Source organism: Microtus pennsylvanicus, chromosome 3, assembly GCF_037038515.1.
Source record: "Microtus pennsylvanicus isolate mMicPen1 chromosome 3, mMicPen1.hap1, whole genome shotgun sequence".
NCBI lineage: Eukaryota > Metazoa > Chordata > Mammalia > Rodentia > Cricetidae > Microtus > Microtus pennsylvanicus.
This window is the reverse complement of record NC_134581.1, coordinates 98390059-98417653: the sequence shown is the minus strand read 5'-3', so window position 1 is coordinate 98417653 and position 27595 is coordinate 98390059. Positions and strand designations below refer to the sequence as shown.

Below are 27595 nucleotides of genomic sequence, written 5' to 3'. Positions count from 1 at the left end.
CAGAACGCAAACGCGACAAGAAGCGGGTGGGCTTCCCACACTTCTGTTTTCCCTTGAAGGTCGAAAGCACAGCGTCAAAAGGTGACCCTGACTTTGGAAGAACGCGGATTGTCAGCAAAGTTGGCCTCTAAGCGTTAGGAAAGTGTGTTGGGATTCTGAGGAAGGAGCCTCAGGAGCTTCAGGGGTTAACGAGCCGAGGTCACGTCGGCCGTTCGAAGCTCCTCCCCTCGCAGTGAGGTGAAGACTTTTGAAAATCACCCCATTGCAGACTCCTCCCCCGCCTGGAATCCTCGCCTGGAAGTGCTAGGAATGTCTCTGGCTGCTGCGCGTGTGTAGTCGCCGGCTGGCAGTGTGCAGCGCTGGTTTGCAGCAGGGACACCCTGGGACCCGCCACCCCGGGTTTGCAGCCGAGATACCGTGGGGCCCGATTTGTAGCGCGGACACAGTGGACTCTGTGAACCGAGTGGACACGAGACGCTGACGCTGAGGATGAGCACCGGGGATCTAGCGCTGCGCTGGGCCATCGCCCTGCTCCTGGCTGCTGCTGGGGCTGCAGGTAAGGCTTGCTCCAGGAGCCCGCGCAGGGTAAGGGGCAGACCCCCTGCACTCGGGGAGTCCCCGGTGATTTATTTATTTTTGAACGAGAAGTGGTGAAATGGAATCACTCGTGAGAACTTGTAGTGAGGGTCCTTCCCGAGCGACTGGAAGGAGCTGTTTTGGAAAGGGGGTGCCGGAGTTGTAGGGACTCAGGGTGGGCTTAGGGGAGACGGGGAGGGGTTCTCCCGGGTCAGCGGGTGAGGGTCCCCCGGAGGTGTTATGGGTCTCCCGGAGCGATGTACGTGGGAGTCCAAGAGGAGCGCTCCCGTCATTCGTTCTAGGGGGATACGCAAGCCCAGCTGCCTAACTTTGCGGCCCCTAGTCCTCTGTGTACACGACTCGGGGTCTCCACAGCTACACACCCAAATCCTGCTGCTACCGCGTGCCCGAAAGCACCGCCCCAGCCCAACCTCCCACCGCACCCCCGAGCTCCTACTGGGTGCAGCCGGAACAGGCGAGCCTCGAGCCACTCCCCTCGTCCAATGGAAGGCGGAGGATGAGGTGCAGGGGCATGGCTTGCGTGAGCATCCCTGTGGGGCGGGGCTCTACATCTGGGCCTGCTGGGACCCTGCAGAGTTTCCGGGAGTGTTTAGACCTTAATCCCAATCTTGTCCCAGCTTCCCTGGTCCAGTTTCCTAGTGTGCCTCGGGCCACCCAGGCCTCGCTAGCCAAGACTATCATCAGCCAGGGTGGGCCAGGGACCCAGCAAGGACTCTTGCTGATCTGCTATGTTCCCACTTTCTGAATGAGTTGGGTTTGGCTGCCCCGTAAAGTGGACTTTCCTTTTAGGAGAGGTGTTGGAATTTGGACGGAGGTTAGATGGTGTGTAATCAGGTTACAGTCCCACCCCCAACTTCTTTGCAGTTCTGGGGCTTGAACTTGACCCTGCACATTCGGGATAAATCCCTGCTTGTAAGCTGCATTCCCAGCGTCCGTTCCCCCACCCCCTTTTGGACAGGATCTGATTTAGTCCAGGCTAGCCTGTAGATCACTATATAGCTTAGAATGGCTGAACTGATCCTCTCTCCTCCTCCTCAGGAGTGTTGGGATGACAGGCCTGTGCCGTCCTGCTCGGAGTTCCCAGGGAGGCAGGCACTCTACCAACTGCGCCCAGCCCCAGTCTGGTTACTGCTCGTCTTGCAGTCAGCCTGGCTGGGACAGGAACAGTTTAAATGGCTCTTTTCCTCCTCAGAACCAGTGCAGGTAGTGACAAGTAGGATTGTAGAAGGAGTTTGTTAGTCCGCAGGGAATGGCTGTCAACTGTACAATCCCTAAAGACGTCCAGCACGCATGCCTTTAAATCTCAGCACTGGGAAGGCAGAGGCAGGCGAATCTCTGGGAGTTCCAGGACAGCCGGGGCCATACAGTGAGACCGAGTCTCAGAGCGTGTGCCAGCAGTTGAACAGGCAAACACTTGGCATTCAGTTTTAATTACAAACAAGGCTTGACCAAAGACCCTAATTTCTCCCATACATCTTTGTCTTCTTTAAGGAAAAAATGCGTTTTATGAAGTCTTGCGTGAGGTCTGGTTTCCCATTGTGCAGGAAGGCCTAAGAGCCCCTGAGCTGAGCTCGCCAGACTCCCAGCCTGTCTGTCACACCTCATGCTTGTAGGGACTACAATAGCTTGCTTTGGCTTCCTGCTTTGCCTGGACCAAGTGATCTGTCACCTGGCAGTGGTGGCGCAAGCCTTTTATCCCAGCATTCGGGAGGCAGAGGCAAGCGTATCTCTGTGAGTTTGAGGCCAGCCTGGTCTACAAGAGCTAGTTCCAGGACAGGCTCCAAAGCTACAGAGAAACTCTGTCGCGAAAAACAAGCAAATGTGATCTGTTGTGCACGTGCCTTCAGGTTGGCCAGAGCAGATGGGGGCTGGGGTGGTGGCTCAGTTGGTGACATGCTTGCAGTGCACATGGGAGGACCTGAGTAGGAATTGCCGGCAGCTGTCTAAGCCAGCTGTGACAACCTGCAGTGGCGGTGCTGGGAGGGTCCCTGGGCTAACAGGAAATCTGGTCCAAAGCATAAACAGGAGAAAGACAGAGGAAGCCATGCGATTTGAACTTCTGGCCTATGCGCGTGTGCACACGCACACACACACACACACACACACACATGCGCGCACACACACGTACACACACATGTACAGATCGAGCAAGGAGCTGATGTAAGTGGAGTCAAGCATGTCAGAGGGTCCTCCAAACACGGAGAGTACAATTTTGCGAGCATTGATAATGTGCCTTGGGTGTATTCATTTGTCTCCATCATGGTTCTCGTTGAATAGAATTGGTAAAAGTTTGGGTGAAGTTGGATTTTTTTCTTGTTCTTTTCAGTTATCTATTTTTGGAGACAGTATCTCACTTTGTAGCCCAGGCTGTCCTGGAATTCCCTATGTAGTTCAGGCTTGCCTCACACTGTGGCAGTTCCTCTGCACTGGCCTTTCTTTTTCTTATTTTTATTATTTTAGTAGGGTCTCACTGTGCAGTGCAGGCAAGTCCACCTCACTCCTGAGTGCTGGGAGCCACTCCAAGCCCTTTGAAGGGTGATGCTCCTGTCTCTGGGTAGTTAATCCCTGTTCTTATCTCCTGCTTCCTCCAGATAAGACTCTGGAGTCTAGACACTTGGCTCTGGTCTGTACTTGGCTCTTTGGCCAAGCTTTGGTGTTCTTCCCCTTTCCACCTTAAGTACATCAATACTTACAGCATCTGCACCTCTGGGCTTGTGAAGTAACTCCGCTTTGGATGCTGAGAGAGTGGAATCGATCAGCAGGATGAGGACCTCAGGCTTTGGTTGTCCTAGATGGTTGTTAGCCTTGGTGGTGAGTGCCTTTGCCACTGAGCCATCATAAGCAGTCAGGCTGAGGCTGTGAAGGACTCAGTCACTGACCAAAGGTGTGCCTGGCAAGTGTGTACTCACCTGTGAGGAAAGTTGGTGCCATAAGGAAGTTTAGAGCCACTGTGAAAGTACTTCTGTAAATGTGTCCTCACCAAGGTTGACCTCCAACCAGGCTCCAGTCTCATAACAAAGGAGACAGCCCTGACCTAGAACCAGCCCTTAGGCCCATCCCCCTTATCAAAAACCAGGCAGCTCAGGGTGACAGTGATCGTCAGGTCCTGGTCCACTATTAATTCTTTATCAGGAGAAGCATAGTTTTGGTAGGTGGGCAGGATGACCCCAGATGACAGCCTTCAGAAAAGAACTCTGGGTACTAAGAATATCTAGCAGTGTCTGTGCTGTGTAAGCTAGGTTTGCAGGCTCCTGCCTGTGTCAGTTGTTCAAAGGGTAACAGGGATCAGGACCTCAGAGCAACTTAAGGGTGATGGTGTGTGGAATGTCTAGAGAAATAATATTCAGTCCGAGGCTGTTCCGTTTTCTGCATTAGGCAGAGCCAGTCACAGGCCATTGTTAGAGCTTTTTCCCACATTAATCTCCAGGTGCTCAAGGTGGATCTCACTAGGGAGCATTCCCAGCCTGCCCCACTTTTATATGTAGCCCAGGTTAGCATGTATCCCTGGCTGGTCTTGAACTCGTTGTATCCCTCCTGCCTCAGTGTCCGGAATGCTGAGATTACAAGTGAAAGTCAGCAGGCCTGACTATGAGCTTGCTTGCTCATTGTTACTGGGGTGGAGCCCACAGTGCTCTCAGTGTTAGGCACTTTCCGTGACAGCACCTCAACCTCCTTTATGTTGGTTTCCTTCCTTCCTTCCTTCCTTCCTTCCTTCCTTCCTTCCTTCCTTCCTTCCTTCCTTCCTTCCTTCCTTCCTTCCTTCTTTCCTTCCTTTGTGACAGGGTTGCTCTGTGTAACCCTGGCTGTCCTCAGACTCACAGAGATCCTCCTGCCTTTGCCTCCTGAGTGCTTATCTTGACTTCCTTGCACACCACCTGTCCTTAGTAGTTTGGGGAAGTGACTGGGTGTGGCAGCACACTCCTGCCACCCAGGATTCTTGAAGGGTCAAGTCTTCAAGTCCAGCCTGTGCTCTCTCACGCTCTCTCTCTCTATATGTGTGTGTATACATACATATATATACATACATACATGGAGGCCAGCCTGAACTGTATTAGGTTTTGTTTCAGAAAAGGAAAGCCTTAGAGAGCAGTGACCACCTTATTCGTGTGTGGGAAACAGAACTGAGTATTTCCCCTTTCGGTTCTTGTGGTCTTGTCATTCTTCACTTTGGAGATCTGAGGGCCAAGGCTGAGAGGTGTGAGCCTGTTGATTGGAGTGGCGGGTCCTGTTTTAGTGTATGCTATACAAAGTGACAGCCTTTTATGTGGTTGTATTCGTCTATAGCCCTGGTTATCCTGGACTTACTACTACTATGTAGACCAGGCTGGCCTTGAACTCACAGAGATCCGCCTGCCTCTGCCATGCTGGGATTAAAAGTGTGTACTATGCCGGGTGGTGGTGGTGGCACACGCCTTTAATTCTAGCACTTGGGAGACAGTGCCAGGTGGATTTCTGTGGGTTCGAGGCCAGCCTGGTCTACAAGCTAGTTCCAAGACAGCCAGAGCTACACCGAGAAACCCTGTCTCGAAAAACAAACAAACAAAAAGGTGTTCACCCTTACTCCCGGCTTGTTTTTACATGTCTAAGATTACATTTATTTGTTTCTCTGGTCTGTGTGAGTGCTCGTAGGCTTGAGATGACAGGGGGCAGAGGAGGGTCTCTCCTTCCATCATCCGAGTCCTGGGGATCAGACTCCAGTAGGCCTGGCAGCAGATCCTTTACCCACTGAGCCATCTTGCTGGCCTTGTTTATTTCCCTTATTTGCTTGAGATGGGGTCTCCTCGTGTACCCCAGGGTGACCTGGAAGTTGCCGTGAAGCCTAGGATGTGCTCAAACTTGTAACAGACTTCTTGCCTTTGCCGCGAGGTCCCTGGGATGACAGGTGTTCACCCCTCCACCACACCTTCCTAATTTTTTATTCGTTTGGTTTTGTTTTGAGACAGGGTCTTGCTATGTAAACCTGGCTGGCTTCAAAGTAATGGTGATCCTCCTGCCTCCACCTCCTGAGGGCTGGCATGATGGGCTTCCGGGGGTGGAACCCAGGCTTTGTTCGAGCCCCAGGCGTGGCCTTCGGGTGTGGCGGGTATTTCCACACCTCATGCTCATTTGTATGTCATTTAAGTGAGAGCATGGGTTAACGACCTATCACCGGGGCTGTGTGGTCTGATGGGGTGATACTCCTCAGCCCTTTCCTGCCGGTGCCCTTCTGAACTTCCCTTTTATAATGATCCAACCAGTCCTGGAATTCTAGATGCCCTGCTCACCCGACCGTCCGAGAGAGTTGGTGAGTCATTTCCTTTACTGGCTGTATGATGAGTCACTGGTCCGGTTAGCACTGGGTAATGGAATATTATCGGCACACTGAACGTAGTGGTACACGCCTTTAATCTAAACTCAAGAGTTCCAGGCCACCCCTAGGTACTGTGACTGTTCGAGGAGGAAAAAGAAAAAGAATTACAGCATAGCTGAGCAGGAAGCCGGGACTTGGGAGGAGCCACTGAACCACAAAGGGGACCACTGGGGTGTGGGATTTCAGGCTAATCAACTTTCAGATTGTGAAGCTGGGCAGTGATGGCGGCTTATACCTTTAATCCCAGCCCTCTGAGTTCTAGGCCAGCCTGGTCAATGCAGCAAGTTCCAGGACAGCCAGAGCTACACAGAGAAACCCTGTCAACAAAGAATTAATTTCAAGGTCCTCCCATCGTGGGCTTTTTCAAGGCTTTGTTTTCCTTCCGTGCTTGCTCGTGTGGTACAGCACGCGGCACGTGTGTGGAAGCCAAAGGACAGCCTGCCTGAGTTGGTTCTGTCTTCTGCCACGTGGGTCTCTGGTCTAGAACTCTGGCTGGCAGTGTTGGCAGCAAGCACACTCAGCCATCTAGACTCACAAAGAAGCATTAGCAGTTTGCTGTGTCCCTCAGGGGAGCTCTGCTTTGCCTTCAGACTGGAGCAGCTCCAGGTTAGACCAGATGGCTGCAGGTTAGATCCGTTGCTCTTGTAAGGGTTCAGTTCCTGCCAAGTCTGTCTGTCCACAACCACCTGTAACCCTGAGTCTAAGGGTCTGATGTCCTCTTCTGGCTTCCCTGGACACTGCATTCTTGTGCACAAACCCACACACAGACACATGATTAAAAAGAATAAAAACACTTATCACAGGGCGTGGTGATGCACACTTTTAATTCCAGAACTCTGAGGCAGAGGGAGGCAGATTTTTGAGTTCTAGGCCAGCCTGCTCTATAGAACAAGTTCCAGGACAGCCAAGGTTACACAGAGGAAACCCTGTTTCGAAGGAAAAAACAACAAACTAAAAACTAAAAAGACTTTTCTTTGGGAGGCTGGAGAGGTGGCTCAGAGGTTAAGAGCACTGACTACTCTTCTAGAGGTCCTGAGTCCAATTCCCAGCAACCAAATGGTGGCTCACAACCATCTATGATGAGATCTGGTGCATATATACATAATAAATAAAGAAATCTTTAAAAACAACAACAAAAAGACTTCTGTTTGGTAGCTAGGCAGGGATGGACACAGAGGCTCAGCGATTAAGGAAGAGCACTGGCTGTTCCTCCATAGAACCTGAACTTGATTCGCAGCACCCATGCGACTGCTTAAACACGTTTATAACTCCAGTCCCAGAGCATCAGACTCCCTCTTCTGTCCTCCATATATGCAGGCAAAACACCCCTACACATATAATACAATTACCTAATCAGAAATTTAAAATTACTTTAATCCCAGCACTCAGGAGGCAGAGGCCAGCAGATCTGTGAGTTCGAGGCCAGCCTGGTCTACAAAGTAAATTCCAGAACAGCCAGGGCTACACAGAGAAACCCTGTCACAGAAAAAAAAAATTTAAATAACAGTTTAAAAAAGTAGCCAATCATGATGCCCATACTTTATTTTTTGTTGAAAATGACATTTTCTTCATGTAGTGTATTCTGATCATGCTTTCCCCGCTCTCATTCCTGCAGATCTTTCTACCTCTCCAACTCCAGGCCTTTTTTCTCTCTCTTTAGAAAACAGGCAAATAAGTCATCAAACCAGAATAAAATAAAATAAATGAACAGAAACAGAAAAAGCAAGAGATACACACATTCAAGATCTATAAAAACACATAATTGGAAACCATAAAATACAAGCAAAAGACCAGTAAAGTTAAAAAAAAAAAAGAAAAGAAAAGTTTAAAGAAAACATGACAAAATCTCCAAAATCAGCATTGAATTCATTTTGTGCTGCCGTCCCCTCTGGGCGTGGGGTCTGCGCATCATGGTTTGTGGGCTCAGCAAGTCTCCATTGGAGAAAACTAATTTCTCTTTTGCCAGCAGTTGACACTTGGGGACAGCTTCTGGCTTAGGGGTGGTCCCATGTCCAGTTCCGCTCTCAGCCCTGGGAACCCGCCTGGCTTGGAGCTGTGCTTGCTGCCACTGTCTCTGTGAGTTCGCGTGTCCATCAGTTCTGTTGTGTTTCACTGCTGACTCCCTCTGGCTCTTGGACTGTTCCGTCTCCTCATCTGAAGGGTTCCCTGGGCCCCACGGGAAGAGATTTTGTCTTTAGGACTAGTATTCCGAGCTCTCTCACTCTGCACATTGTCCAGTCTGGGTCTCTGTGTGTGTTCCCATCTATTGCAGGAGGAAGCTTCTCTGATGAGGGCTGAGGGAGACGCTGAGCGGTGGGTAGAGCAGAGTGCCGTTAGGAGTCCTTTTGTTGCTGTGTGCCTTGACCAGAGCAGTAGTAGCTGTTTTCCTTCTCGGTCCCTGACCTTTCCAGTCCCAGGCTCTTGGCCATAGTATCAGTGTTGAGCATGGCTGCTGTCTCATGAGGTGGGCTTCAAGTCTGGTCAGACAGTGCTTGGTCACCATCAGTAATGTGCCAGTGTATCGTGAAATCAGGTGACCCGTACTTTAATCCCAGCACTCCAGAGGCAGAGGCAGGCAGATCTCTGTGAGACCAACGCCATCCCATTCTATATAGAATTCAAGGCCAGAACTACATGGTGAGACTGTCTCAAAATAAAACTTAAAAGTTACTTAACGAAATCACTTTTGTTTTTTTTTGTTTTTTTTTTTTTTAATTTTTATTTATTATGTATTCAGCATTCTGCCTGCATGTATTCCTGCAGGCCAGAAGAGGGCACCAGACCTCATTACAGATGGTTGTGAGCCACCATGTGGTTGCTGGGAATTGAACTCAGGACCTTTGGAAGAGCAGGCAAAGCTCTTAACCACTGAGCCATCTCTCCAGCCCCTTAAAGTTACTTAAATAACTAAATTAGATAATTTTTTTTTCTTCTGAGACAAGGTTTCTCTATATTCCTGGCTGTCCTGGAACTCGCTCTGTAGACCAGGCTGGCCTTGAACTCACAGAGATCCACCTGTCTATGCCTTCCCAGTGTTGGGATTAAAGGCTCATGCCACCACCACTGGCAAATTAGATAAATCTTTATATTTTCTTTTCAACAGTCCAGATGTCAATGTTAATGACTGATTGACAGATTTTCCCTTTGCATTATTTGTTGACCCTCAGCTCTCCTTTTGGGTCTGACAAATTTCACTTGCTATGCTGGGTAAATTTGCCACTCACTGGGGTTGGCCACACTGGTGTGTGGCCAGCTTGGCCCGCTGCTATTGAGAGACCCTTTCTTCCTCTTTGCTCTCGTAGCTGAAGACAGATGCAGCAGGAACGAGTTCCAGTGCACAGACGGGAGGTGCATCTCCAGCAAGTGGGTCTGTGACGGTACCCCAGAATGCGTGGACGGGTCCGACGAGTCCTCGGAGACCTGCAGTAAGCCGCCTCTATATGTTGGTGAAGCGAGGGATGATGCATACTGAGTGGGGGGCTCTTCCACCGAGCCATGCCCCCACCCCTCCCTGGGGGGCTCTGCTGCTGTGTGAGACTCAGTGTCCTTCCAGAGCAGCCCAGGAATGATGGGTTCAGTTACAAATTGAGAGGTGGGACAGAAGATGGCTATTCCTAATCCAGATTTCCAGAGTCCAAAGTTTTCTGTTCTCTGAGGCGGTGGGTTTGGAAGGCTTCACCCTGATCCCATTCTGCACGTTGTGGTCATGACACAGGTCCTCTAAAAGTCCTATATGAAGTCATCTAAAGGGGCTGCATGGCTAAGCAGGCATGGGTTCCTGTGACCAACCCTCACGAAATGAATTTGATGCTTGGAACCCATATTGTGGAGGGATTCCTGCATGTTGTCCTATGACCGCCACATGTCATGGCTGCGTACACACACACATACACACACACACACACATCTGATGTAACTAACCAGCATTCATTTTGTGTACTGCTCCTCTTACTCCCTAGTGTCTGTCACCTGTAAATCCAAGGAATTCAGCTGTGGGGGCCTTGTCAGTCGCTGCATTCCTGACTCCTGGCGTTGTGATGGACAGACAGACTGTGAGAACGGCTCAGACGAGCAAGGCTGTGGTGAGTGCTGCCCAGACTATGGGTGGTGTGTGTGTGTGTGTGTGTGTGTGTGTGTGTGTGTGTGTATGCACGCACACGCACTAAGTAGTCGGTCTTCCAGGGGCCCTGGGGTGTGACAGCCACCAGGAGCATTCCTAAGGGGATTCCACCTGTAATATGGTTGCTCCTTCACCCTCTCCTATGGCTTAGACTATGGCTTAGATCCCACCTTGAGAGACGGAGAGTGGTGACCTCGGAAGCATTTATGCAGGCAGCAAGCCCTGGCGACGGTTGCCAGGCAGCCCTCGTGTAGGCTGCGCATGTAGGAAGTGCTCGCATATGTCTGTCTCTAGGACTTCAGTACCCCCAGCCGCTGAGCGCTGCTAAGGAGCAGGGCTGAGGTACTGAAGCTGGTGTGCCTACCAGCTGCTGTCCTGGTGTCGTACCCCCTCTCTGTGCAGCTGTGAAGACCCAGGTCCCTGAATATTATATCCGTGTACTGTGGGTTTCCCCAGACCTGCATATCTTCGGTACAGTGCCATTTATATAGTTAGCACAGTAAGCATTTGTAACAGAACCCGAAGCACTAAGATGTAACTCAGCCCTGTGTGAAAAACCCCAGGAAGGGGCTCAGGTGTGGCTCAGAGGTAGAGGGCTGACTTGATTGATACTTGATCGTGTGAATGAGGAAACTGGGGCAGAGAAGGCTGTGCAGCAGTTTCCCAGACCCTGGCCTGCTACCACCACTGCTCTCCAAGCCTCTGCTGAATGAGTTGTGGCCCTTTTAAGCACAAGGATCCTGTCTACAAATGAACCCATGTGTGGTAGCTCGGGCCATGGCGTGACAGGATGCTCTCCTCCCTGTGCACCCCCAGCCCCCAAGACGTGCTCCCCGGATGAGTTCCGCTGCCAGGACGGCAAGTGCATCTCCCAGAAGTTTGTGTGTGACCAGGACCGAGATTGCCTGGATGGCTCTGACGAGGCCCACTGCCAGGCCACCACCTGTGGCCCCGCCCATTTCCGCTGCAACTCCTCCAGCTGTATCCCCAGCCTGTGGGCCTGCGACGGGGATGAGGACTGTGAGGACGGCTCTGACGAGTGGGCCCAGAACTGCGGGGGCCGCGACACTGCCTCTGTCCCCAGCAGCGGCCCCTGCTCCTCCCTGGAATTCCACTGTGGCAGCGGCGAGTGCATTCATCGCAGCTGGGTCTGTGACGGCAGTGCGGACTGCAAGGACAAGTCGGACGAGGAACACTGTGGTGAGGCCCTCGAAGGGAGGTGAATGGCTCTCCGGCCCCGTGTGGGTGCACTGGGGCTTAGCAATATGAGATTGCCTGGAAAGAAGGGTGATTTATTTCGGGTGAGGGGCAGGCTCAGTAGTTAAGAGCGCCTGCTGTCAGAGCATGAAGTCCTGAGTTTGAATTGCTCAAGGCTGCAACCCTGGTACTGTGGGATGTGAAGAGAGGAGAGTACCTGGGGCTTGCTGGCTGCCAGGCTGGCTCCAAGCTCAATGAGAGACCCTGACTCAAGGGAACAAGGAGGAGCAGCTCTGCCAGAGTGTCCTGGAGAGCATACCTGCATGTGCACATACACTGCACAGCGCTGTGTAAATAGAATTTCAGCCATAACCAAAGACAAGGGCTGGGTGTGGCAGTGTCTGCCTCTAGAAGCAGGTGTGTCTGTGAGTTCAAGAGCCAGGACAACCAGGCTCTTGTAGAGAGGCCATGTCTCAGAAAACATTGTTTTTTTCTTTCTTTGGAACAATGAGTTTTTTCGAAGGGCTGGGTCCAGGGCTTACAGAAGGAGGAGTTTTTTGGGGTGGGCATGCAGCTTCAGTGGTGAGTCCATGATCATCATGCAGGGAGCCTGGCAGCAGAGAGCTCACACAGAGCCGCAGCGATTGCTGAGTGCTCACGTCTGATCCACAAGCAGGAGGCACAGAGAGATATAACTGGGAAGGCTGAATCTTTTGAAACCTCAAAGCCTGCTCCCAGTGCCACACCTCCTAGTCCTTCCCAGACAGTTCCACCGGCTGGGGACCAGGTATTTAAACATACAAGCCAGTGCAGGCATGTCACATGTTCGCACGCCACATCGCACATGCATGAGGCCAGGGTTCAGTTCCCTGAGTGATTTATTTAAAAACGAAATTGGTAGTTGAGTGGTGGTGGCATGCAGCAGAGGCAGGTGGATCTCTGCGAGTTCGAGGCCAGCCTGGTCTGCGGAGTCAGTTCCAGGACAGCCAAGACTACACAGAAAAACCCTGTCTCAAAAAAATAAATAATAGATACAAAATTATTATTGAGCCGGGCAGTGGTGGCGCACGCCTTTAATCCCAGCACTCGGGAGGCAGAGGCAGGCAGATATCTGTGAGTTCGAGGCCAGCCTGGTCTAGAAGAGCTAGTTCCAGGACAGGAACCAAAAAAGCTACGGAGAAACACTGTCTCAAAAATCCAAAAAAAAAAATTATTATTGATGTGTACACTCTGTGTGTTTGGGCACATACATGGCACTGAGAGGACAACTTCTGAGAGTCAGTTCTCACCGTCACTGCACAGTTCCTAGGGACCGAACTCGGGGCTTTGGGCTTGGTAGCAGTTGCCTTACTTGCTAGCCTTCAAACTGCTGAGTTTAAGCTAACTGCAGAAAGGCATGGAAGGGTCTCTAGTTGGTGCTTCTTGTGACAATCACCACTCTGTCCTCCTCAGTGATGGCCACCTGCCGGCCTGATGAATTCCAGTGTGCGGATGGCACCTGCATCCATGGTAGCCGCCAGTGTGACCGTGAATATGACTGCAAGGACATGAGTGACGAGCTGGGCTGCATCAACGGTGAGCTCCACTCCCGCCTGTAAAGTCTGGGTACTGCTGTTCTGCTCTGTAGACCAGGCTGGCCTCGAACTCACAGAGCTCTGTCTGTGCTTCCCGAGTGCTGGGATTAAAGGCATGCACCACCACTGCCTGAAACCCAGAGCTTCATGCTAATGGCATACACAAGCCATCCAATCCCATGAAAAGACCATTCCGGCACTTACAAAGGTCATTCTCGGGCTGGAGAGATGGCTCAGAGGTTAAGAGCACTGTTTGCTCTTCCAGAGGTCCTGAGTTCAATTCCCAGCAACCATATATTGGCTCACAACCATCCATAAAAAGAGTTATGGTGCCCTCTTCTGGCAGGCAGAACACTGTATACATAATAAATAAACCTTTAAAAAAAAAAAAAGTCATTCGCTCTTAAGTGCCCTGAGATCAAAATCATGTCATCTGACCTGGTGGCACTTTTTCTATCTCTCCGGCTGCACATGACATAACATGACCACACTCCAGGGCTGAGATATCAGTAGGTTGCGTGTCTAGCGTGCACACGAGTGTGCATGCTCTAGTCACCGCATTCTGGGTGTGCTGACACATGCCTGCCACCCTACACTGAGAGGTGGAGGCCTTGCTCACACATTGAGTTTGAGAACAGCTCTCACTTAGACAATTCACTGTTAGCCGGGCGGTGGTGGCGCACGCCTTTAATCCCAGCACTTGGGAGGCAGAGGCAGGCGGATCTCTGTGAGTTCGAGACCAGCCTGGTCTACAGAGCTAGTTCCAGGACAGGCTCCAAAGCCACAGAAAAACCCTGTCTCAAAAAAAACAAAAAAAAACAAAAAAAAAAAGAAAGAAAGAAAGAAAGAAAGAAAATTCACTGTTAGTTTTTTTGCTGTTTGCTCTTTCAAGTTGAACTCAGGACTTCTAATCACTGGACTAGGAGTTACTCATTACTTTTTAACTGCAGTAACTGGTTGCCAGAGCTGGGTGTGGTGTGCAGGTCTGGACCCAGACAATGGAGAGCCTGAGGCAGGAAACACAAATTTGAGGCCAGCCTGAACCAAGTAGACCTCTGGCTAAGAAACCCAATTCAACCAAAAATTCATATCTTTGCAGCTGTCACTATAATCTCTCTTTAGGATTGTTTGTTTGTTTGTTGTTTTGTTTTTTCAAGACAGGGTTTCTCTCTGTAGCTCCGGCTGTCCTGGAGCTTATTTTGTAGACAAGGCTGGCCACAAACTCACAGAGGTCGGCCTGCCTCTCCCTTCTGAGTGCTGTTTAGATTAAAGGCCTGTGCCACCAATGCCCTGCTCTCCAAGACTTTTTTGAACCTCCCAGCTCTCCAAAAGTTTTTTGATCCTGCAAAGTTGAAACAAGCTCTGTTTCTGTTAAACAGTAACTCTGCTGAGCTCCCAGCAACTAGCCAGACAGAGCCTTGCTTTCATCTCTAGCCCTGTGGGGAAAACACCCCATAAAGAAACTCTTCACAGCATGCACGCTGGAACACCCTGTAATCCCAGCATTTGGGAGGCTGAGGCAGGAGGACCTCTAAATTCCACTGTCCTGAAGTATAAGAGGAAGTTCCAGGCCAGTAGGACTACACAGTTAGACTCCTGGCAGGGGTTCTACCCTGAGCCACATCCCAGCCCGTCACTGGGGATTCTAGGCAGGGGCTCTACCACTGAGCCACACCCCAGCCCCTCACTGGGGATTCTAGGCAGGGGCTCTACCACTGAGCCACACCCCAGCCCCTCACTGGGGATTCTAGGCAGGGGCTCTACCACTGAGTCACACCCCAGCCCCTCACTGGGGATTCTAGGCAGGGCTCTACCACTGAGCCACACCCCAGCCCCTCACTGGGGGATTCTAGGCAGGGGCTCTACCACTGAGCCACACCCCAGCCCCTCACTGGGGATTCTAGGCAGGGCTCTACCACTGAGCCACACCCCAGCCCCTCACTGGGGGATTCTAGGCAGGGGCTCTACCACTGAGCCACACCCCAGCCCCTCACTGGGGGATTCTAGGCAGGGGCTCTACCACTGAGCCACACCCCAGCCCCTCACTTGGGGATTCTAGGCAGGGGCTCTACCCCTGAGCTACACCTCAGGGGAGAGTGTTGTACCGTCAACCACTCTGACTGTTCTCTTTGCTTCTAATTAGTGACACAGTGTGATGGACCCAACAAGTTCAAGTGCCGCAGTGGCGAATGTATCTCCTTGGACAAGGTGTGTGACTCCGCCCGGGACTGCCGGGACTGGTCGGATGAGCCCATCAAGGAGTGCAGTGAGTGCTGGGAAGCTGGGGGAGCGTGGTGTTTTGGGGGAACTGGACGTGGCTCTAACATGTAGTGACTGTGGGGCTGTGAGCCTCCCCACCCCCACAGGTTCAGAAGGCCTAGTGTGTATCACTAAGACCCGACAGAGCTCAGGGCAAGAGGGCCTTAGGGGAGGGGTGCTGGGAGCTGAGGACCTGAGTTCAAATCCCTAGCACTTGTATAATATAAAAAAATCGTTCTTGGGGGCTGGAGAAATGGCTCAGAGGTTAAGAGCATTGCCTGTTCTTCCAAAGGTCCTGAGTTCAATTCCCAGCAACCACATGGTGGCTCACAACCATCTGTAATGAGGTCTGGTGCCCTCTTCTGGCCAGCAGGCATACACGCAGACAGAATATTGTATACATAATAAATAAATATTAAAAAAAAAATCGTTCTTGAGTTTGGAGAGATGCAGTTAAGAGCACTTATAGCTCTTATAGAAGATTCAGGTTTGGTCCCAGCACCTAAGTCAGGTGGCTCACAGTCACCTATAACTCTAGTCCCCTGGCCCTGGTGTCTCTGAATTCATGTTCTCTCACCCACGTGCAGATACACATGCACACCTGAATGATTTTTGCAAAGACAAAGAAATGGCTTAGTGTTTCCCGTGGAGAGTAAGGGGCTCTAGAATTACCGATCTGTGTCTCCTCACCCTGTGCAGGGACCAACGAGTGCTTGGACAACAATGGTGGCTGCTCCCACGTCTGCAAGGACCTCAAGATTGGCTACGAGTGCTTATGTCCCAATGGCTTCCAGCTGGTGGACCAGCACAAATGCGAAGGTGGGTCTGCGGCACGTCTGGGCCGTGGCTTTGTCCGGGCCGTGGCTCTGACCACCTCTGCCTTTGCCCGCTGAGCACTGTGCCTCAGTTTCCTCAGGCGCTCAGTGGGCAGGAGTGCAGTCCCCACCTCTTAGGGCTATCAGGAGCCGTCCAGGGGTAAACACTGAGTGGGGCCTGACTGTTAGGAAGCGTGGATCATTGGCAGTCCTGCCTTTTGGGGTTGTCAGCAAGAATCAAGGTTCACTCGGGAGGCAGAGGCAGGCAGATCTCTGAGTTCGAGGCCGGCCTGGTCCACAGAGAAGTTCCAGGACAGCCAGGGATACACAGAGAAATCTTGTCTCAAAAACAAACAAAGAAAAAAACATCAAGGTTCAGGCAAGAGCTGGGGCTCAGCTGACTTGCCTCATAAGCAGCAAGCTCCAAGTTCCACCCCATCACATCGTAAGCCCAGCAGTTGGCCTACACAGACAACCAACACTCCAGATGGTAGTGGGATCAGAAGTTCAAGGTCATCTTCTCTGTAGCAAGTTCAAGGCCAGCCTAGGCTATGCAAGAAGTTTCAGAAAACAACAAAGAGGCCCTGTGTGGCACAAAATATTTTTAATCCCAGCACTTGAGCGACAGAGGCAGGCAGATCTCTTAATTGAAGGGTAGGTTGATCTATATAGCGAGTTCTGGGCCAGCCAGGACTACATAAAGAGACCAATAATAAATAAACAGAAATGGAAGAAAATAAAGAAGTGAAGGAAAGCTGGCTGGATACGTCCCACATCATCTAGCACTGGAGTGAATGGCAGCGTCACTGGTCTGCTAGGGGTGAGAAATCCTCGGGCACTGGAGGACATAACGTTTTGATTTTAGCTCTCCTGTCCCCACTTGTAGCCTTGTAGGAAGGGTTCCTCTTCCCCAGAGCAAACCTTTTTGTTACTGCACACAGATATCGACGAGTGCCAGGAGCCAGACACCTGCAGCCAGCTCTGCGTCAACCTTGAAGGCAGCTACAAGTGTGAATGCCAGGCCGGTTTCCACATGGACCCTCACACCAGCGCCTGCAAGGCCGTGGGTGAGCACAGACGGGGAGCCAGGGTGCCCGGGAAGCCAAGGGGTGGGCAGCTCCTCTCTGGGGTGCTGTCTCCGGGATTCGTGCTGATAGGGGGGGCAGTACAGTGAGGACATGGGGCCTTTCTAGGGGTCACCGGCTGAGGCTGTAGGACTCCACCTGCCCCTCTCGCATCTGGGAGAGGGAGAAGACATCTGAGCCTCTGTAGCGTCTCCAGTTATTCTTACTAAAGAAATGGATCCCAGGGTCTTGGGTTCAGTAGGTAGAGTGCTTGCCTGGCTTGCGCGGAGCCCTGATTCGACTCCCGCACCACTCTGCATGACTTTCCAGGCTCCATAGCTTATCTCCTCTTCACTAACCGCCATGAGGTCCGGAAGATGACTATTGACCGCAGCGAGTACACCAGCCTGATCCCCAACCTGAAGAACGTGGTGGCCCTGGACACTGAAGTGGCCAACAATAGAATCTATTGGTCTGACCTGTCCCAAGGAAAGATCTACAGGTGAGCCTCAGTCCCGTCACCCTGTCGCCACCCCATCCCCTGGTGACGCCCAGGCTCCAGGCTCTAATGCGGTCCTTTTTTCTACCTCAGTGCCCTGATGGACCGAGCACCTAGCTTGTCCTATGACACCATCATCAGTGGGGACCTGCAGGCCCCAGATGGGCTGGCTGTAGACTGGATCCATGGCAACATCTACTGGACAGATTCAGTTCCAGGCAGCGTGTCTGTGGCTGACACCAAGGGTGGAAGGAGGAGAACGCTGTTCCAGGAGAAAGGGTCTAGACCCAGAGACATTGTGGTGGACCCCGTGCATGGGTGAGTGTCTCAGAGCGGAGGGTACAGAGGACATTGGGGTAAATCAAGGTGGGGGATCCACAGCTGGGTTATGTGATGTGTGTAGCTGGGTGATATGGTGTTGAGCTAGAGGAAGACAGTGAAGCAGAGGCTGGGGGTTGTCGGTGAAAGATCAGGGAGGTGGCATAAGGAGGTAGTGGCTCAAACCCAAAATCCCTTCACTGAGGAGTTGCTGTGAGTTACGGAATAGCTTAGGTTGCAAAGTGAGATCCTGTCTCAGAATAATCAAAATAGCGGCTTAGAAGCTGACTTAGCAAGGGACTGGAGTGGTGGCTCAGTGGTTAAGGGAACTTGCTGCTCTTGCAGAGGAACCAAGTTTAATTCCCTGTTTCTGTACCAGGGAGCTCACAACCACCTGTAACTTGAGGTCCAGAGGCTCTGATGCCTCTGGCCTCCTTTAGTCTCAGCATACAGGTACATAGACACAGAAACATAAACAGTGGCGGTGCACGCCTTTAATCCCAGCACAGGTGGATGCCTGTGAGTTTGAAGCCAGCCTGGTCTACAAATTTTCAGGACAGCCAGGACTGTTAAACAGAGAAACCAAATTCTGGCTCAGTGGGTAAAGACGTTTGCTTCCAAGCCTGACTACCTGAGTTTAATCTCAGGGATCAGGTCAACCCCTTCCCCCAAATGTTGCATGATATACACACGTGTCCATGCAGTGGATAAATAAATGTTAATAAAATAAAGGTGCTGGGGATGTGGTTCATTTGGTGGAGTGCTTGCCTAACACACATAAAGTCCTGGCTTCTGCCTCCTGTATGCTCGTGAACACCTGTGACAGAGACACGCGTGTCAGAAGTTCAAGGCATCCCCAGCTCTATCATGGTCTGAAACACGCAATGACCTAGGCTGGGGATGTGGCCCAGTGATGGAGTACCTTCCAAGTGTGCAGGAGGCTCTGGTTTCATCCCCAGAACAAGGAACAAGCAGACAGCCTGGGCTTCGTGGTGCATGTGCTTTAATGCTAACGCCTTAATTTTGTGCCCAGACCTCCCAGGCTGGCATAGGCTTGTCACCTTGCTGGCCCCATGGACAGCATTTCTTAGATTGTATTCTACCCTCTGCGTACATCACACACATGCGTATAACACTATGCAGAATCCCTGTTAGTTATTTCCCGGAATACTCAGAGAAGAGTAAAGCTCCTCCCCTGTTAGTGTCCTGGACATTCAGGGGTAAAGCTCCTCCTCGACCCATGGAGATCAGACAAGTCTATAAGAATTCATTGCTTACTGGTCTCTGTCAGGCCACATCCATGTCCGTGCAGGAGTGATTTCGGAGTCTGTGCTTCAGGTGTAGTTTGCACTCTGAATGCTGCAGCACCTCCTCTGCAGCGTCTGCAGTCACTGGTACGCGCCACCACACCCCGGCTTAACTCCACACCTGCCGAGCGGGGCTGACCATCCCCTGTGGCAGCTCTTGGCTGGGAGGACCCTGCAGAAGTTGTAGCTGGTGTTGGCGGCAGGGTGGAGGGATGAAGGGGAATTGTCTGTAAAGGGCCTGCCTTGTAAGTGCGGGACCTGCGTTCATCTTCACTGCCTCTGTACGAAGAGCCAGGTGTGGTTCCAAATTGAGAGCGAGCTGTTTAAGCTGACCCTTGTCACCAGTAGTGGGAGCCGGCTGTCAGAGTGTCCTTATCTCTGTCTGTTTTCCCAGCTTCATGTACTGGACAGATTGGGGGACGCCTGCCAAAATCAAGAAAGGGGGCCTGAATGGTGTTGACATCTACTCGCTGGTGACTGAGGACATCCAGTGGCCGAATGGCATCACACTAGGTATATCTAAGGGGTGGTCTTGCTTGCTGGGGCTGGGCACCATGAGGTACATCCTTGACATTATGTCATTAACATTACCCACTTCCTATGCAGCTGGAAGGATTACTGGGTGGTACAAAAACCACGATGTAGCCTTCAGGTTCATATGTGATAGAGTAATTCACCCAAAGATGTACCTTCTACCCCAAGTTAGTGCCCTGAAATTTTTCTGGCATGGTCTGGAACTTTCTGAAACATTCTAGAATCTTCTAGAACATTCTGGAATATTCAGGCAAACTGGATGATCTTGTTACCTCTGACCTCTCCATATCTCCTTGTCTGTTCATGCATTTTAGATATTCCCAGTGGCCGCCTCTATTGGGTCGATTCCAAACTTCACTCTATCTCCAGCATCGATGTCAATGGGGGCAATCGGAAGACCATTTTGGAGGATGAGAAGCAGCTTGCCCACCCCTTCTCCTTGGCCATCTATGAGGTGACCCTGGGAATGTGAGGGGATTTGGTCCAGCCCTAGGTTTGTCCCATCCATTTGAGCCAAGACTGATTAGGTATTGGCTCTTATCTAGAGCTCTAGAGAGGTGGTAGAGTTGCAGGTTTTTCCTGGAGTTGTTTTTTGTTTCTGTTTTTGGGTTTTTCTGTTGTTTTTTGTTTTTGTGGTGCTAGGGTTGGAACCAGAGTTTATGAAGAGACAGGAAAATGCCGGAAGCTCACTGGCCAGCCTGTGTAGCTAACTCAGTGAGCTCCAGGTTCAGTGAAAGACTGTCTCAAAAAAAATTAAGGGGAGAGTAACTGAGAAAGACACCTGACATCCACCTGTGACCTCCATACACACATAACACCCCGCATATGTGTGCATAGCAATGCCGAACATGAGCACACGCATGCAACACACACATACACACACATACACATGCACACAGAATGGTTAGGAAGGGACGATTTTATGCACCTTTCACACATTTATTTTCTTTTTCTTTCTTTTTTTTTTTTTTTTTTTTGGTTTTTTGAGACAGGGTTTCTCTGTAGCTTTAGAGGTTGTCCTGGAACTAGCTCTTGTAGACCAGGCTGGTCTCGAACTCACAGAGATCCGCCTGCCTCTGCCTCCCAAGTGCTGGGATTAAAGGCGTGCGCCACCACCGCCCGGCTCACACATTTATTTTCTAATAATTTTTTTTGTTTTTATTTTATTGGATGTTTTGTTTTGTTTTGGTTTGGTTTTGGTTTTTCGAGACAGGGTTTCTCTGTAACTTTGGAGCCTGTCCTGGAACTAGGTCTTGTAGGCCAGGCTGGTCTTGAACTCACAGAGATCCGATCTGCCTGCCTCTGCCTCCCGAGTGCTGGGATTAAAGACATGCGCCACCACCGGCTAATAATTTATTTTAACTTTATTTTCCGCGCTTTGGTGTGAAGGTGTCAGATTCCAGGGAACTGGATTATAGACAGTTGTGAGCTGCCATGTGGGTGCTGGGAATTGAACCCGGGTCCTCTGGAAGAGCAGCCAGTGCTAGTGCTCCTAACCGCTGAGCCTTCTCTCCAGCTGTCTAGCCCCATCACTACATTATAAAGTAGAAGCTTTCTACCACACCCAGTATTGCTTGTGCGTAGAGAACCCAGAAGTTTGGGGAGGTCATGGAGATGCGTGCTGCTCCGGTGGCTGATGGGCTTTCTTGTCTTCTGCACATGTCACCCGTAGGACAAAGTGTTTTGGACGGATGTCATGAATGAAGCCATTTTCAGTGCTAATCGCCTCACGGGTTCAAATGTGAACTTGGTGGCTGAAAACCTCTTGTCGCCAGAGGACATTGTCCTGTTCCACAACATCACACAGCCTAGAGGTGAGCCCCTACCCTGAAATACATTTCTCTGCCATTGTCTGAGAATTCCCGGGACTTCTGCTCTGGTGCATCTGATGCCATCGGCTCATCTCTCTGAACATCCTCTTCTCCCCCAGGAGTGAACTGGTGTGAGAGAACGGCCCTCCCCAATGGTGGCTGCGAGTACCTGTGCCTGCCAGCCCCGCAGATCAACCCCCACTCCCCCAAGTTCACCTGTGCCTGCCCTGATGGCATTCTTCTGGCCGACGACATGAGGAGCTGCCTGCCAGGTAGGGGCACAGTCCCTGGAGCTGTACCCACATGAGCCTGCCAAAGCTGACTGGACACCAGCGTTGTCTGGGGACTCCTGGATGCACTAAATACTCTTAGACTGGGCGCCCCTTTGTGGCCCCGTTGTATCTTAGCTCCTGTGGAAGTCATCTGACTTAGGCCAGGGTATCAATTGGGAAACAGGGCCCCTGTCTCTGACATCATCTGAGAAAGGCTCAGTTTGGGTTTGTTTCCGTCTGTCTTCTGTTGCTAAAACAGACTGCTCGAGACTGGATAATTTGAAAAGCATAGAAGTTCATGGTTCTGGATACTGGAAGTCTTAGAGGGCACTTCTTTCTGCATGCTAACAGGGGAATAGATCATGTGTTGAGACAGCAAATGTTCTCATTTTATCTGTTCATTTAGTTAAAGGACAACTGTTCTGATTGGAGGGCAGGTTTCAGGACAGCCAGGCTACACAAGGGAAACCCTTTCTCAGAAAATTAAAAAAAAAAAAATTGGTGGTTCAGTTTTCTTTTCTCTTTTTTTTGGATTTTTTGAGACAGAGTTTCTCTGTGTAGTCCTGGTTTTTCTGGAACTCACTCTGTAGACCAGGCTGGCCTCGAACTCACAGAGATCCACCTGCCTCTGCCTCCTAAGGACTGGAATTAAAGATGTGAGCCATCACTGCTCATCAGTGGTTGAGCTCCTAACGTGCATTTTGGAGGTCACTGTCCCATCTCAGGGACCAGTGTCCTAGACACTTCCAAATCTTATTGTAAGAACAGGATAGATCCTCTGGAGCAGTGCCGCCAGCTGCTCGTTACCGCCCTTGCTTTCGTTTCCTCACGGCCCTGGCCCTGGCCTGCCCTCCACGCAGAGTGCAGCGGTGTGTGAGTGGCACCTCAGCTCATGGCACGCACGTCCTGTCTTTTGTCCCATCAGAAGTCGCACCTGTCCTGACCACCCAGGGGACATCCACCATCAGGTCTGTGGTCACTGGAGCAACCACGAGGTCTCCACAGCACAAGGAGGATCAGTCGGCTTCCAGCACTTCCAGGGAGCCCGTGGACGTCCCTGGCCTCAGCACGGCTGAGTCGGTGACAATGTCCCACCAAGGTAAAGGCCAGGCCCACCCTGCATTTGATTAGTACACTGATTTGGTTAGTGGGACTGGGGAGTGTGCCACCATGCCTGTGTGGTCAGAGCACAGCTTTTGTGGAAGTCTGTTCTCTCCTTCCACCTTGGGGGTCTTGGGATCCTCTGTGGACGCTGGAGGACAGCTCTGCCTGAGATCAAGTCCACATGACTTACACAAACCTTAATAGCATCTCCAGATTTCCCTGAACAGGACGATAGGAAGACTGTGTCAGGCAGTCTCCTTGGGTGGCTCCTGTCGTCTGACGTGTGTCTTCTTCTGACCTCAGCCTCCTCACTCTGTCCTTTGTCTTACCCCAGTCCAGGGTGACAGAAGGAGCGAGGAGCAGCCACAGGGAGTCAGTGTCTTGTCCATCATCCTCCCCGTTGGTAAGTGCTGGCTGGGCTGCTGACGTGGTGGGGCCCCTGAGACTTGATGCTTAGCCTGCTGGGCCACTCCACCTCTCTGACCCTAAATAGAATGTCCCTGTCTGAGAGACAGCCCTGCGGGAGGGAGGGTGCCCCTGCCTGCCTCTGACCCCTCCCCCTTCTAGCTCCCTTCATTACAGACAAGACTGAGTGCCCCCGGTTATGGTGGAATACAGCTTTAATCTCACAGGCAGAACTCTGAGAGTTTGTTTGAGGCCAGCCTGGTCTACAGAGTTCTAGACTGGCAAAAAGAAAGATGGTCAGATGTGGTGGTGTACACCTTCAATCCCAGCACTCAGGAGGCAGAGGCACACAGATCTCTATCAGTTACTGGCCAGCCTGGTCTACATAGTGAGATTCAGGACAGGCTCCAAAGCTACACAGAGAAACCCTGTCTCGGAAAACAAAACAAAATAAACAGGAAAACGCAACCAAACGAACAAAGCGAAGTTGTCAGGATCCAGAAGATAGAACAGTGTCAGGCTGTGGAGCCCAGGCTGGTTCAAAAGTTGTCATCCTCCTGCCTCATCCCTCTGAAGTGCTAGGCTTACAGGTCCTGATGCCCCCACCCTGCAGGGTTTTTTCTTTGTCTGATAAGGAAGTATAAGTTTACATTCAGAACCCATCGCGGTCATGTAAAGGAGCCAGAACGGGAATGCCATGGCCTCACTGGCGCAAGGCCTCCTGGGGCCCGCCCTGACCACCTCTTTCCCCACAGCACTGGTCATCCTCCTTGTCTTTGGGGCCATCCTGCTGTGGAGGAACTGGCGGCTAAGGAGCATCAACAGCATAAACTTCGACAACCCAGTGTACCAGAAGACCACAGAGGACGAACTCCACATTTGCCGAAGCCAGGACGGCTACACCTACCCCTCAGTGAGTGCCCTTTGTGGGAGAGAGGGCATCTAAGAAACTGAAGGACGGAAGTTAGGTGGAATGGAAAAAAGGAAGCCCAGGGGTATGCAACAGCTCAGCAGTAGAGGCCCTGCCTAGAATCCCCAGTGAGGGGCTGGGGTGTGGCTCAGTGGTAGAGCCCTGCCTAGAATCCCCAGTGAGGGGCTGGGGTGTGGCTCAGGGGTAGAGCCCCTGCCTAGATTCCTTCAGTGGGGCGTTAGGCAGGAGTCACTGGCAGAGCCCCTTCTAGCATGCTTGAGTCCATGTTTCATCCTCCATGACTGCAGGAGATTTCAGGCTCCTCTGGGTAGAAATTGGGTAATATGCAGAGGAAGCAGTCTGTTGAAGAGGCCTGTGATAGGACTGGGCATAATGCATTTAAGAAGCATGTGGAAGACTGGAAAAAAGTGGCTCTGTTGCTAAGAACGCTGACTGTTCTTCCCAAGGAGCTGGGTTCTGTTCTCAGGACCCACAATGGTCTGTAACTCCAGTTACAGAGAATCTGACACCTTCTGGCCTCCACAGGCATGAGGCACACATGTGAGGCACAGATTTCCGTGCAGACAAAACACCCATACACAAAAACGTAATTCTAAAAAAGAAAAAAGAAAGTGCATGATCCAAGAGCCTGGAGGTGAGGAAAGAGGGCATTGTGAGCCTTAGGGAGGACTCCTGCACTGTGAGCCTTAGGGAGGAATCCTGCACTGTGAGCCCTAGGGAGGACTCCTGCACTGTGAGCCCTAGGGAGGACTCCTACACTGTGAGCCCTAGGGAGGACTCCTGCACTGTGAGCCCTGGGGAGGACTCCTGCACTGTGAGCCCTGGGGAGGACTCCTGCACTGTGAGCCCTAGGGAGGATTCCTACACTGTGAACCCTAGGGAGGACTCCTGCACTCTGAGCCCTGGGGAGGACTCCTGCACTGTGAGCCCTAGGGAGGATTCCTGCACTGTGAACCCTAGGGAGGACTCCTGCACTATGAGCCCTGGGGAGGACTCCCGCATTGTTAGCCCTGGGGAGGACTCCTGCACTGTGTGCCCTAGGGAGGACTCCTGCACTGCGAGCATCAGGAAGGTTCTCCACAAGAGGCTTTACCCAGCACCCTCTGGTGGCTGTGCAGGGGACCGAGGCATTAGAGAGATGCCTGCTGTGTGGGGTGGGATGTGCTAAGCTCTGGCCCTGTGCACTGCCCATTATTAGACTGACTGTTTCCTGTGTTTGTGGTTTACTGACAGAGACAGATGGTCAGCCTGGAGGACGATGTGGCATGAACAGCTGCGAGAACCATCTCTTTCCGGGATCCATTACCATTCTCAGGCAGGAAGGACACTTTTCTCCACACCTCCCTGTCCAGGACTGGTCCTGTCACCTCGGTGGCCTCTGTGTTGCTCAAAGCAAGATAAGAGTAAAACTGGGCTGTGGGCCAAGCTCAGCAGCCTGCCTGCCCCAGGCCCTGTTTTATATATTTATTGTCTAGGGGCAGAAACGGCTGCTGGCCGTGCTCAGGACAGGAATTCTGGCTGGGATTTTTCCACCCATTTTTCTTTCCTTGGAAGGCAAAGAGGCGACCCCAGAAGCTTCTTCATTCCCTGCTTTCCACTCACAAGAAGGAGGAAGGGACCCAGGTGGAGAGGTCCTTTGTTCTGAACATTCAGCGAGCGGCAGGTGCTTGTGACAGGGTCCCAGGTACCCCGGCCAATCCCTAAACTCAGGACTCTGCATTTACCTCCACCCTGCATGCCTTAGCCACCCTCCAGGAAGCCTCGGCTCTGCCGCCCCATCAGGTCTTCCAAGCTGGTGTGGGCCCTGCAGAAGCCAGGAAGTGACTTGTGGCACTCGGGCACTGATCTTGCCAGATCTTGGGGCCAGCAGCGCCAGTGACTGATTCCTGCCCGTGCCTCCGCTGAGACCTCACCCATTCCTGGAGGAACAAGTCTGCACCGCCATGCCCTCTTCATATCTATGAAGTGCCTGAGACTTCCAGTTGCCTTGCTCAGGAGCTGAGGCCGTGTGTGCTGTCTGGGCTTCCTGCTGCTCGGGCGTGGCTGTCAGGACCTCAGTCCCTCACGCAGCCCCACGCAGCCCGGTTGTCCGCATGGGACCTGTGCTTCATTTCTCTCCTCACTTTCCCGGTTCAGGGTTGGGCACCCTGAGGTCGCACTGTTCGGTGGTGCGCTGTGCCGGAGCTCTGGGCCAGCAGCGGCCCCATGTCACTGGCCACAGAAGGCGATGCCCAGGGAGGAAGGAAGACATCAGACTGATGAGGATCCAAGCATCCGCAAGATCTGCTCTCTCAGTGCTGAGATGGAAAGCCAGAGCCTCTTTGGCTTCTATTTTATTTTATTTTTTACTATATATCTACACTTTAACCCCCTGCCTGATAGCTTCTGATTCTGTGTCAGCACTTGGAGCAGTCTGGCTGTTCAGCTCCTCTCAGGCCAACAGAGACTTCCCTGCTCAGCTGGGCTTTGGTGTACACCTGTCAACCCAGCAGGAGAGCCTGAGGCAAGTGGGGTGCCAGGAACTGGCTGTCAGCCTGGGCTATACAGTAGAACACTGTCTCGGCAAGGAAAAAGGGAAGGAAGAAAAGCAAGAAACCTGCATGATTTTTCATCCCGTAATCAGCCAGGCGTGGTGGGGCACACCTTTAATCTCAGCACTAAAGAAGAGGAGGCAGGCGCATCTCTGAGTTCCAGGCCAGCTAAGACTATATCTGAAAACCAAAAGAAATCCCATAATTAGGTCATTTGGGGGAACTTAGAAGAAGACTAAGAAATCACCACAAACTTGCCACACGGGTAACTCAGGATGACAGTGGCCATCCTTGGATTCCTGCACACGCCCAGCTGAAGGGCCCCACTGTCGGGACAGGAGGCGCTCTGAGCCAGCAGCACCTGGCTGTCTTCATTCTGTGTGTTTGTTCGAGGTTATCACACTATCTATTAAATCTATTTATTTTTACACACCCTGATTGCTGCACTTGTTGGTGACGTTTCTCCAGGTTGACTGGCTGAAACTCTGGGATGCTGTGTACGAAGACTGTTTGAATGGACTGTTGCCTTGAGGGATGGGAACGGCTTTGAACCCGTTGTTTAGGGTTTTCATGGGCTGAAAGTGTCTCACTATGATGGATTAAATTCCTCTTGAAAACCTTGTTATCGTTCTGTGTGTACATGTGTTCTGTGTGTGCATGTGTTCTGTGTGTGCATGTGTTCTGTGTGTACATGTGTTCTGTGTGTGCATGTGTTCTGTGTGTACATGTGTTCTGTGTGTGCATGTGTGAGGTGTGGTGTCAGAAGCACGGGACTGGAGGTCAGAGGACAGCTCCACACCTGCCCGGGTTCTGGGCCTTGAACTCAGGTCCTCCAGCTTGTGTGATGAACACGTTTAGTTTTATTTATGTACGTGTCTATAAGCATATATGCCCGTGTTTATACGGG

The 27595-nt window shown here is 51.6% G+C and overlaps 1 protein-coding gene across 1 annotated transcript; it reads left to right on the top strand.

Annotated features, from left to right (window-relative positions):
- Positions 1-232: 232 nt before the first annotated feature.
- Ldlr (low density lipoprotein receptor) lies at positions 233-27311 on the top strand. The gene is made up of 18 exons (XM_075966589.1): positions 233-556; positions 9250-9372; positions 9907-10029; positions 10884-11267; positions 12717-12839; positions 14982-15104; positions 15797-15916; positions 16854-16979; positions 17307-17478; positions 17569-17793; positions 19495-19613; positions 19949-20088; positions 21307-21448; positions 21565-21717; positions 22643-22816; positions 23156-23224; positions 23982-24139; positions 25391-27311. The coding sequence occupies exons 1-18, from the start codon at positions 490-492 to the stop codon at positions 25424-25426; spliced, it is 2577 nt and encodes an 858-aa protein (XP_075822704.1). The 5' UTR covers positions 233-489; the 3' UTR covers positions 25427-27311.
- The last annotated feature ends 284 nt before the right edge of the window (positions 27312-27595 follow it).